This window comes from Oncorhynchus kisutch, linkage group LG11 (genome assembly GCF_002021735.2).
Source record: "Oncorhynchus kisutch isolate 150728-3 linkage group LG11, Okis_V2, whole genome shotgun sequence".
Taxonomy (NCBI): domain Eukaryota; kingdom Metazoa; phylum Chordata; class Actinopteri; order Salmoniformes; family Salmonidae; genus Oncorhynchus; species Oncorhynchus kisutch.
In genome coordinates, this window is record NC_034184.2 from 2,575,785 (window position 1) to 2,588,352 (window position 12,568).

The 12,568-nt window shown below is 44.4% G+C and overlaps 1 protein-coding gene across 6 annotated transcripts in view; it reads right to left on the reverse strand.

Annotated features, from left to right (window-relative positions):
• The window catches only part of ppp1r21 (protein phosphatase 1, regulatory subunit 21), a 45,604-nt gene that overhangs the window by 7,177 nt on the left and 25,859 nt on the right, over positions 1–12,568 (reverse strand). For 5 of the 6 annotated variants that reach the window (XR_004211543.1, XR_004211544.1, XR_004211545.1 and 2 more), the window contains 6 exons: positions 9,277–9,429; positions 8,933–9,025; positions 8,486–8,755; positions 5,003–5,038; positions 3,407–4,707; positions 2,908–3,036 (listed from right to left, as the gene is read on the reverse strand). Coding sequence is in view for 1 of the 6 variants with exons in the window: in XM_031835188.1 (XP_031691048.1) it covers positions 2,908–3,036; positions 3,407–3,505; positions 4,591–4,707; positions 5,003–5,038; positions 8,486–8,755; positions 8,933–9,025; positions 9,277–9,429 (897 nt within the window). In the remaining 5 variants the exon portion in view is untranslated. The remainder of the gene's footprint in view (positions 1–2,907; positions 3,037–3,406; positions 4,708–5,002; positions 5,039–8,485; positions 8,756–8,932; positions 9,026–9,276; positions 9,430–12,568) is intronic. The other variant, XM_031835188.1, reaches the window with a different exon arrangement.

Here is a 12,568-nt window from a genome sequence, read left to right on the forward strand (position 1 = left end):
CCTTGTGATGCCATCTATTTTGTGAAGTGCACCAGTCCCTCTTACAGCAAAGCACCCCCACGACATGCTGTCACCCCTGTGCTTCACGTTTGGGATGGTGTTCTTCGGCTTGCAAGCCTCCCCCTTTTTCCTCCAAACATAACGATAGTCATTATGGCCAAACAGATCTATTTTTTTCAGACCAGAGGACATTTCTCCAAAAAGTATGATCTCTGTCCCCATGTGCAGTTGCAAACCGTAGTCTGGCTTTTTTATGGCGGTTTTGGAGCAGTAGCTTCTTTCTTGCTGAGCGGCCTTTCAGGTTATGTCGATATAGGGCTCGTTTTACTGTGGATATAGATACTTTTGTACCCGTTTCGCCCAGCATCTTCACAAGGTTCTTTGCTGTTGTTCTGGGATTGATTTGCACTTTGCGCACCTATAGTATGTTCATCTCTAGGAGAAAGAACGCGTCTCCTTCCTGAGCGGTATGACAGCTGCGTGGTCCCATGGTGTTTATACTTGCATACTATTGTTTGTACAGATGAACGTGGTACCTTCAGGTGTTTAGAAATTGCTCCCAAGGATGAACCAGACTTCGAGGTCTTGGCTGATTTCTTGATTTTCCCATGATGTCAAGCAAAGAGGCACTGAGTTTGAAGGTAGGCCTTGAAATACATCCACAGGTATACCTCCAATTGACTCAAATTATGTCAATTTGCCTTTCAGAAGCTTCTAAAGCCATGACAATTTCTGGAATTTTCCAAGCTGTTTAAAGGCACAGTGAACTTAGTGTATGTAAACTTCTGACCCGCTGGAATTGTAAAACAGTGAATTATAAGCAAAATAATCTGTCTGTAGACAATTGTTGGAAAAATTATTTAGGACATCTACTTTGTGCATGACACAACTGACTTGCCAAAACTATAGTTTGTTAACAAGAAATTTGCGGAGAGGTTGAAAATCGAGTTAAGTGACTTCAACCATGCCTAGTTAAATAAAGGTAAAATAAAAAACAAGCATTCCTGCCTATTCTATAGATTGTATATCCTTGTACTGCTATATAATCAAATTAATTATGTGAGTGAGTCTCTGAAATGGCTAATATTTTAATGTTATGACGTTTCTTTCCTGGGTAGCTTATCAGAGAGAGGCATAATACTGAAAAGAGCAAACAAAGCAAGAGAAAATATATTCATTCAGCAGTCCATTAATCAATGTGTGTGTGTGCGTGTGCGCGCTGCCGGGTTGAAGCAAAGGAGCCCATAGGCCTGGCTCTCTCACCCCTTCCTGGCTTCTGGGAGGGAGGGTGGACAATGAGCCTGTCATAGCGGATGTAAGCAATGTCCCCACACTCTTTCGCAGCTTTCATGGCTGTCCTCTTTCCTCTTCTGTCGCACAACTTCAAGATATACATTCCTATCTTCCTCAACGACTACTCTCAAGTTCTTGGCTCTTTCCAGACCAGCTACATTGTCCTGAACCTCAGGAACTTGACAACTATCGGCCTGGGCCGGTCACCTGGGCCGGTGGTGGGTTTTCCAGTCCTGTGGGTGGTTCTTCACCTCAATTTGCCTGTGGTCTTCGAAATAATCACTCCGTCCAGGTCTCATGTGGAGATTCTGAAATTCCATCCGCAACCATGTTGTTCTGCCTTGATTGTCCCTCATTGTTATCATGTATTCACACACAGAACTGATGTCCTATCGCACTGACTTACATCTTGCCATTCTCCTGTTTCAACTCATCGAGCTGACCCTGGGAGAACTGCAAACTGTTCTTCAGGTCCTGGACCTGAAGAACAATTATTTTATTAGTTGAATCCACCAGTATTTGGATAAAACACTTGACGCTATTTTCTTTTGCCCGCAGAACAGCCTCAATTCGTCAGGGTATGGACAACAAGGTGTCGAAAGTGTTCCACAGGGATGCTGGCCCATGTTGACTCCAATAGTTCCCACAGTTGTGTCAAGTTGGCTGGATGTCCTTTGGTTGGTGGACCATTCTTGATACACACGGGAAACTGTGGAGTGTGAAAAACCCAGCAGTGTTGCAGTTCTTGAAACACTCAAACTGGTGCGCCAAGCACCTACTACCATAACGTGTTCAAAGGCACTTTATCTTTTGTCTTGCCCATCCACTCTCTGAATGGCACACATACAATCCATGTCTCAAGTTCAAGGCTTAAATCCTTTCACACTAATTGAAGTGGATTTATGGGTATCTGCTAGCATGCTAGCATGGGAATAACCACCACCATAGACTTCCATTGTTAGCAATTACACTAGCGCTAGTTAGCAACTTCCTTCAAACTGCATACAGAGACATAAAAAATGGGGAAGGAGATTAGGGCCCCTTTGCAAAAATACCGGAGTATCCCTTAAAGATACTCATCTGTGTTTTAACAGAAGTGTATGTTGGGCAGTTTCAGGACAGAATGCGTGTTTGCTGTTCCTCCACCTCCCAGTTCCCCTCGGACCCTGCTATACCCCACCCCCCAGTTCCCCTCAGACCCTGCTATACCCCACCCCCCAGTTCCCCTCAGACCATGCTATACCCCACCCCCCAGTTCCCCTCAGACCATGCTATACCCCACCTCCCAGTTCCCCTCAGACCATGCTATACCCCACCCCCCAGTTCCCCTCAGACCCTGCTATACCCCACCCCCCAGTTCCCCTCAGACCCTGCTATACCCCACCTCGCAGTTCCCCTCAGACCCTGCTATACCCCACCCCCCATCCCCAGCCTCCCTGTTCCCCTCAGACTGGATAGTAGTTTGTTATTGGGATATGTCTACACAGCATGTCAGCATTACCTCACCTAGTACTGCTTCTCTGTCTGTCTAGACCCGTGAGTGGCACATCTTCATTCAACTTTAATTTATCCAGGTTAGTCTCATTGAGGGAGCGGTGTGAGGGGACTCTGTACCTTGCCGCTCAGTTTGAGTATGTCAATCTCCTCTCTCTGTTTGCTGAGAGTCTCGTTCATGCTGCACAGGTGGTCGCTCATCATACTAAGTTGTTCCTTGTAACTCCTCTTGGTCGTGGCAAGCTCATCCTGAAAGACAAGGAGCAGGTTGTGGTTAGTTAGAGCCAGTATGATTGTTCAAGGTTCAAGTTCATTTGCCATGTCTCAGTTGGAGCATGGCTCTTGCAATGCCAGGGTTTAATTCGCGGGCCACCCATACTTAAAAATGTATGAACGATTGATTAAAAGTCACTTTGGATGAAAGCGTCTGCTAAATGGCATTTCATTGAATAAATGGGAAATCTTACAAAAAAACAGCAAATAAATTGAGGGCCAAGTTCAGGACAAATATGCATAACACAACTACCAATGGAATAATGCTGATTGTATTCTAGCTGAATGGATGGATCAGGGATAAGCTGCTTTCTTTCAGTCTGGAAATGACACAACAGACGTTTACCTGCAGACGTGTGATGTTCTGATTAGCCAATTTGACCTCCTCAGTCAGTGTCTCCCGTGACTTCTCTGCCAAGGCCAGACGCTTGGCCAGGGCTCGACACTGGGGGGGGGGGGGGGTTACAACACAGGAGATACGAAGAATTAACAGATATCCACAGACGATCACTTCCTTCAACTAATGGAGTCAGTAAATGGGATGCTCTTCACTGAAACTAGATCTAGGCAGACATGTCTGGGTTTGAACTGGAGTGACTGCTACATTAAATACACTTTGTTTGAAACACTTCCTAAGCCAGTTCCCTCTCTGTCAGACACTCTGTCCTTTGGGTGGTGGACCATTCTTGATACACACTGTTGAGCGTGAAAAACCCAGCAGCGTTAGTTCTTGACACAAACCAGTGTGCCTGGTACCTACCCCATTCAAAGGCACTTAAATCCGTTGTCTTGTGCATTCACCCTCTGAATGGCACACATACACAATCCATGTCTCATTTGTCTCAAGGCTTAACAATCCTCCTTTAACCTGTCTCCTCCCCTTCATCTACACTGACTGAAGTGGATTTAACAAGTGACATCAATAAGAGATCATAGCTTTCACCTGGTCAGTCTGTCATGGAAAGAGCAGGTGTTAATGTTTTGTACACTCAGTGTATATCATGTAGAGCTGGGAATAACCAGGGAACTCACAAGATATTATCACTATACTTAGGCGTCGATCCTATATGTATTGTGATTCGATACTGTGATTTTATTGCGATTCAACGTTCCAAACATACTGCTCACCATATGTCGGCTGCAGAGGGACAGAGAAGAGCCATGAGAAAATGAGATTTGATCAGTCATGGAAATAAATGAGCTGAAAACATTTAAGCTCACTATTTTTTAAAAAATAGATAAGTTCTAGGATGACAAATACCACAGTTTTGGCGCAGCTACACAGACTATTTTTATTTTAACAAAACAATACTTGGAGTCAAAGTAAGTATGTATTAAAGGAAGGACGACGTGAGGGGAAATGTTTGAGTGACTGATCCAACTAGTAAGTTGGTCTTCTGTAGAGCCGCATCTCAATGGAGCTTGACTATGTGTAACTTTGTTCCCCATATATCTCCCCTGTGTCCGACAAAATAACAGGTCCATATCCTTAAAAAGTGTGTGCTTATGCACGTGTGTGTCATGTCTCACCTCAGCATGGAAGTTAACCGCCTTGCTGTCAGAGACCTGTAGCTGTGTGGTGAGTTCTCCTACTCTGGCCATGTAGTGAGTCTTAATCAGCTGTTCTCTGGACTCCTCGTCTCTCACCTGTACACACAGAGACAGACCAACGACAACTTTACATCAAGTGGCTGTTATATCTGTGTTGTAATTACACTAGTATAACAAGGTTGTATTAGCATGTTAATACATATTATTCATTCAAGCATTTATTCAATCATTCATTCAAGCAGTCAGTGTAATTTTCCAAAGTATGACAATCTGTTCATTAATGAGTTCATTTGTCCATCTTTTCAGGAAAGCAATGAGACTAGTCCTGTGAAAGAGGGGAAAAGGATCAGACTAAAGAATAGATGGGTCAAGAAAAACAAGACAAACTTACTTCCTCGTTGGTAGGAGTTGTGGTCAACATGCCAACCTAATGCAAGAGATGTAAAACACAGAAACACATTAGTTAGTAACTAACTCCCTATGAGAAAGCTATAAAAATGTAAGACTGGTCCCAGATCTGTGTGTGCTGTTTTGCCAACTTCTACAGTCATTGTTGGAGATACAGCACAAACAGATCAGGGCTCAGGCCAATAAAACCCATTTCCCTCCCACTGAAATCCTATAAAACACTACAGGTCCCCCTAATATTCACAGAACAAAACTGGATTGGAAAGGAATAACATCTATAAAAGCCTGTGAATGAAGAGTGTAGCTGGTTGTTAATGACATGACAACAGTGTCGTGACTTACCGCACAAACCGTGTCCGGGGCGAGTGGGTGGGTGTTAGCCTGGTCCCAGATCTGTTTGTGCTGTCTTGCCAGCTCCTATGGTCGTTGTTATGCCAAACAATGAGAACCACCATAGGACAACACAAATAGATCTGGGACGCATCCCAATAATATACATTTTTTTCCTTAAAATTGTACACTAGTTCACTACTTCCCAAAAATCTAAAAACAGCATGAGCTAGAGGGAGTTTCCAACATTTCTTATACCCATCAGTTATTTTCAAATCAGTGAAGGATAGTGAACAAGTGCATACTTGGGGGGAAAGGAGAAATGATTGGGATAGAGCCAGAGACTGATAATACAACTCGCTGGAGTTGCAAAGGGTCAGAAACTTTCCAGAAATGTTCCATGGGAAGTTATGCCTGGGAATGTAGCTTAAATTCATCAAAAAAGTTAGCTTTAACAGTGAAACTTTTTATTGGGATACACAAGGCAATTCTAGGTCTTGTGGCATATTTTGGTTAAACTATCCCTCTACATGCACAGTGCATTCTTCCATCACATGTACAGCTGATTCTCAAGATCTTGCACACTAATGAGATGCTATTGAGCCCACACTACTACACTGAGCCAAGGACTACATGCTTTCTTGAAAGTTGAGATTACAATACTGGGTGGGGTCAATATATTTTATATGGCGTACACTCTTTTTTTGTTAATTAGCAAATAGAAGCCTACAGCAAAGTGTGTTTAAATCATTTCTAACTTGTTACCAGTTTCTGCTCGTTAGTTTTTGCTACCATGTGGGTTTTAGCTTGCTTGAGCCTGCTAACTGAGCTAGCTTAATTCACCTGTTTCCATACATGTTTCATTTTAAAACATGCATCTTACTAAAGGAGTTGTTTAATCTAACTGCTTAACTATTTATCTGTACATAGAATTGTATTTTTTTTCTTCTATTCTTTACAGGAAAATGCCATGGGCACTACCTGATATGTGGAGACATTTCTCTGCAGCTAATGTAGAAGGAAAAGTGGTGTACATTTGCAAATACTGTGCCAAATCATATGTGAAGAATGCAACAAAGATGCAGAATCCTCTGGCCAAGTGCATAAAGTTCCCTCAGCGCACACAACAAGCAACCTCTGACAAAAGTCCCTCAACATGTATTCGAGGTGAAAATGATGAATCAGACACCTTAGTCAGAGAAATGTTGATGAATGTCTTGCTACAGCTGTGTATACAACTGGTTCACCTCTGATGCTCACAGGCAATGTGTATTGGAAGAGATTTCTGAATGTTCTTCGCCCAGCATACACCCCTCCAACCAGACGTGTTTTATCTACTAATTTGCTGGATGCAGAGTTCAACAGAGTTCAAGTGAAGGTCAAGCAAATCATAGCGAAAGCAGACTGTATTGCAATCATCTCTGATGGGTGATCGAATGTTCGTGGGAAAGGAATAATTAACTACATAATCTCCACCCCTCAACCAGTATTCTACAAGAGCACAGACACAAGGGACAACAGACACACCGGTCTCTATATTGCAGATGAGCTGAAGGCAGTCATCAATGACCTTGGACCACAGAAGGTATTTGCACTGGTGATAGACAACACTTCAAACATGAAGGCAGTTGGTCTAAAGTGGAGGAGTCCTACCCTCACATCACACCCATTGGCTGTGCTGCTCATGCATTTAATCTGCTCCTCAAGGACATCATGGAACTGAAAAACATGAATACACTCTGCAAGAGAACAAAGGAAATGGTTAGGTATGTGAAGGGTCATCAAGATATAGCAGCAATCTACCTCACCAAGCAAAGTGAGAAGAATAAGAGTACCACATTGAAGCTGCCCAGCAGCACCCGTTGGGGTGGTGGTGTGATCATGTTTGAGTCTCCTGGAGGGGAAGGAGTCTCTCCAAAAAATGGCCATGTCACAGTCTGCTGATATTGACAGCCCCATCAAGAGGATCCTCCTGGATTATGTATTTTAGGAGAGAGTGGTAAGGAGCCGGAAACCTATAGCAGTAGCCATTGCACAGATTGAGGGAGACAATTCCATCCTGTCTGATGTTCAGACTCTGCTTACAGATGTAAGAGAAGAAATCCATACTGCCCTGCACACTTTACTGTTGCTCCAAGCAAAGGAAACTGCAGTTCTGAAATACATCAAAAGGCGTGAAGACTTCTGCCTGAAGCCCACACACGCCGCAGCGTACATGTTGGACCACAAGTATGCTGGCAAGAGCATCCTGTCTGGTGCAGAGATCAACAAGGCCTATGGTGTCATCACTACCATGTCTCGCCACCTTGGCCTGGATGAGGGCAAGGTTCTTGGCAGTCAGGCGAAGTACACTTCCAAGTAAAGGCTTTGGGATGGAGATGCAATATGGCAGTTGTGCCAACCTATCTCATCAGCCACCTGGTGGAAGGGACTTTGTACCAAAAATTGGTGGACATCCGGGCAAATTTGAGGCTTTTTGAGCCTGACAACGAAACACCCTCAACAAGCTTGGAAAGTTACAGTGAAGATGAGGCCTCAGTCTGATGTTCAAGAGGAGGACATTGAGGAGGTCCAGGGAGAAGACATGGAAGTTCAAGTCATGACTAAATCGTTTTTAAAATTTCGATTGGAATGATTTAATCATTTGCAATTATGTCTACTTATGACAAGGTAAAAGGTTTATGTTTCTGTCTCCATACAATATGGTAAATATGTCCAATGCAAAAAACATCTACATTTAAATGGTATTCATATTTATTTGCATATATTTCCATTAATACATTCCCGTTAATTCCCACCTCTGAATATTCCCCAAAATATGCAACCCTACAACTCACTGAAGCCAAAACACTAAAACCTATTTTATGGGTGCTCCCGCGATGACTTGTGACTCATTTGGTGGGAAAGGGGAGGGTTGGAAAGGGAGGAATGATCACCCTAGATTTCATCTCACATCATGCCAGTCTCAGCAGACAACTAAGTAGTGAAACATGAGGATGAAGCCTAATAAAAACACTATTGGAGAAAAATAAGGATGCAAAATTCCAAAGTTATCAGTCTTTATGAAATCCCTGTTGGATTCTTGCAACTCAAAATGTAAAATAAAATGTAAAAAACAAATGAAGAGTGTAAGTACCAGACTGGTGTTTATCATAGCGTCCTTCTCTACTCCTCTCTCCTCCAGCTCGCCATCATCCAGGCTGGTGAGGGCTGGGCTGCCCAGACCCAGGGAGAGGGCTGAGGCTGGGCTGCCTCCTCCTCCCTCCAGGGCAGAGGAGAGCTGTGTCTCCAAGTCCTGGATGCGTTGGCTCTCCTTTTCCAGCCTCACCCTGCCCAGCTGGGTCTCCAGCAGCCAGTGCTCCTTCTCCTGCTCCAGACGAGCGATCTTCTCCTGGCTCGCCACCACCTGGGGTGGTAAGGGTCAAGGGGAGGAGGGAAAGGTGTAAGAGGACTTATATACTTCTCTATAACACTTATCTAGTCAGTAACCAAATGGGTTACCTTGAGAATAAAGAGGCAGACTTAGGGCCTGTGTCCTTAAACTGGAGAGTAGAAGGAAGGAACATAGAAATACAATCAATACCTGTTGTGTGAGTCCCTGTCTGCTCTCTGTAGAGCTGGTTAGAACACGGCGGTTCAACAGGGCCTCTCTGTATGGAACAGACTCAGCTCTGGGCTGGATACACAGACAGGACAGTCAAATACACACTGTTATACTGAACCACAACAGTGGATGTTCAACAGTTTGCTTTAGCCTGCCTGGAGTGTCAGATGAGTGAGCTTTATACTTTTGGGATTATTCTATTGGTTCCCACATCCTATTTCACCAGACACGCTTAATCAAACACAGCATAAGTAAGTTATTTTGGAATAGTATTTGAACCCAGGTCTGTGATGTGGCCAGCAAAGCCAGGCAACACAACCGACCTTTCTGATGGCCTGCATGTAGTCAGAAGCCTTCTTCTTGTTACCCAGCATGCTCTCTGCCTGCAGGGGGTTGAGGACCCCCACCCCCCCTCTCGGACCATAGCCTGTCGAAGATGTAAAGAAATCCAGGTTGTTGCTGAAGAACGTCGCAATCTGTAGTAAAAAGGTACAGCATTCATATTAAGGTAAGACTTTACAGCAGACAGGTATAGGCACTAATGCTTTATAAGACAGTATTGGTGAGCCATATACAGAGTCTTCGAGGTCTATATTTTGCAGTCCAGACTGCTATTTGAATATCAACAAATCTATCAAGTTTGTATACTCCAGAATATGGTGCCGAAAAAGTGCCTTTAAAACGTGAAAGATTCACGATAAAATCTCATTCATGACAAACTTTCCTTTACAGACTTATCCTACAGAACTTCACTGTTCCTTTAAGGAGATCAGTGGGTGAAGTCAAGGAAGGGTTGACAGAATACAGACAGATCTCACACACTCCTACCACTGTTGACCCAGTTTCTTTCTCAATCTTTCCTTGACTCCACCCATCTTATCTCCTCACCTCCTTTTCAAAATATATTGGAGAAGACGGTTCGAGGGTCCTTAAGAAAGATGAATTGAGCCAGTCTGATCACCTCATGGTAAACATCCTTCTTATAAAACTCTGGAATACAGTCATGGAAGTCGAACTCAGCAGCCAGCCCTGAGCATTCCAGCACTCATATCTCAAACACAGTCTGTGTCTGGTGCATTCACCAGCCAGGCAACAGCAGACTAAAAACAGCCCTCTTCACTATTAAAACTATAATAACAAAAAAGACCAGCTTGCGTATCTACCTCATACACACCCTCGGGCAACTTGGAAAACACATTAAAGTAGTAGTAAAAGGCATTACCCAAATCTATAACTTTTGTTAACTTCAAAATAAAACAGTCTTCAGAGTGAACAGCGTGTCCCCCTGTTGAACACCTGCCTACACACTGTAACCCTCTCCTGGAGTAGTGACCTGTCAAGCTGAGGACAGGACTTTTACTTTAGATTCTAGAAAATAAATCTATAAAATGCTCTGGTGATGATAGCCTCCACACACACACCTAGATCACGTGAAGGATGACCACAGCTCTACAAGTATTCTGATCGTGTGTGTGTGTGTGTGTGTGTGTGTGTGTGTGTGTGTGCCCACGCGCGTACATGTCTATTAAAGTGTCCTCAGAACTGATCATAAACCTCTAGCCTAGAGGCCTGGAGAGATTGTCTCTCGTTACTAAACATCAGCACACATTGACATTATACACCATGAACTAATAGCCCAACGCTCCAAGGCCTCTGTGTGGATCAGTTGGTTAGCCCAACGCTCCAAGGCCTCTGTGTGGATCAGTTGGTTAGCCCAACGCTCCAAGGCCTCTGTGTGGATCAGTTGGTTAGCCCAACGCTCCAAGGCCTCGGTGTGGATCAGTTGGTAAGGTCGTGTGTTCAATTCCTGCAGGGCTCACATGCTTCTAAAGTACACTGCTCAAAAAAATAAAAGGGAACACTTAAACACAATGTAACTCCAAGTCAATCACACTTCTGTGAAATGAAACTGTCCACTTAGGAAGCAACAATGATTGACAATAAATTTCACATGCGGTTGTGCAAATGGAATAGACAACAGGTGGAAAGTATAGGCATTTAGCAAGACACTCCCAATAAGGGAGTGGTTCTGCAGATGGGGACCACAGACCACTTCTCAGTTCCTATGCTTCCTGGCTGATGTTTTGGTCACTTTTGAATGCTTGCGGTGCTTTCACTCTAGTTGTTGCATGAGACGGAATTTACAACCCACACAAGTGGCTCAGGTAGTGCAGCTCATCCAGGATGGCACATCAATGAGAGATGTGGCAAGAAGGTTTGCTGTGTCTGTCAGCGTAGTGTCCAGAGCATTGAGGCGCTACCAGGAGACAGGCCAGTACATCGGGAGACGTGGAGGAGGCCGTAGGAGGGCAACAACCCAGCAGCAGGACCGCTACCTCCGCCTTTGTGCAAGGAGGAGCACTGCCAGAGCCCTGCAAAATGACCTCCAGCAGGCCACAAATGTGCATGTGTCTGCTCAAACGGTCAGAAACAGACTCCATGAGGGTGGTATGAGGGCCCGACATCCACATGTGGGGGTTGTGCTTACAGCCCAACAACGTGCAGGACGTTTTTCATTTGCCAGAGAACACCAAGATTGGCAAATCGCCACTGGCGCCCTGTGTTCTTCACAGATGAAAGCAGGTTCACACTGAGCACATGTGACAGACGTGACAGTCTGGAGATGCCGTGGAGAACGTTCTGCTGCCTGTAACATCCTCCAGCATGACCGGTTTGGCGGTGGGTCAGTCATGGTGTGGGGTGGCATTTCTTTGGGGGGCCGCACAGCCCTCCATGTGCTCGCTAGAGGTAGCCTGACTGCCATTAGGTACCGAAATGAGTTCCTCAGACCCCTTGTGAGACCATATGCTGGTGTGGTTGGCCCTGGGTTCCTCCTAATGCAAGACCTCATGTGGCTGGAGTGTGTCAGCAGTTCCTGCAAGAGGAAGGCATTGATGCTATGGACTGGCCCGCCCGTTCCCCAGACCTAAATCCAATTGAGCACATCTGGGACATCATGTCTCCCTCCATCCACCAACGCCACGTTGCACCACATACTGTCCAGGAGTTTGCGGATGCTTTAATCCAGGTCTGGGAGGAGATCCCTCAGGAGACCATCCGCCACCTCATCAGAAGCATGCCCAGGCGTTTCAGGGAGGTCATACAGGCACGTAGAGGCCAAACACACACTACTGAGCCTCATTTTGACTTGTTTTAAGGAAATTACAACAAAAGTTGGATCAGCCTGTAGTGTGGTTTTCAACTTTAAATTTGAGTGAGACTCCAAATCCAGACCTCCATGGGTTGATCAATTTGATTTCCATTGATATTTTTTGTTTGATTTTGTTGTCAGCACATTCAACTATGTAAAGAAAAAAGTATTTAATAAGAATATTTCATTGATTCAGATCTAGGATGTGTTATTTTAGTGTTCCCTTTATTTTTTTGAGCAGTGTATATACACTCACAGCTCTGTCTGTTTCAAAGCCCCCAGCCTTTATCTGGGGTACACAGCTGTAAACACTCTGATATGGTGCGGATCTGTGAACATTTCCCATCTGCCCCAGCTGAGCTCTCCATCTCTGTGGTCAACCAATCAGCACAGTTGATGAGCCAGACACTACTTAAACTCTACTGATCATATCAACAACAAAAATATATAAAAAGTTGGAAGCA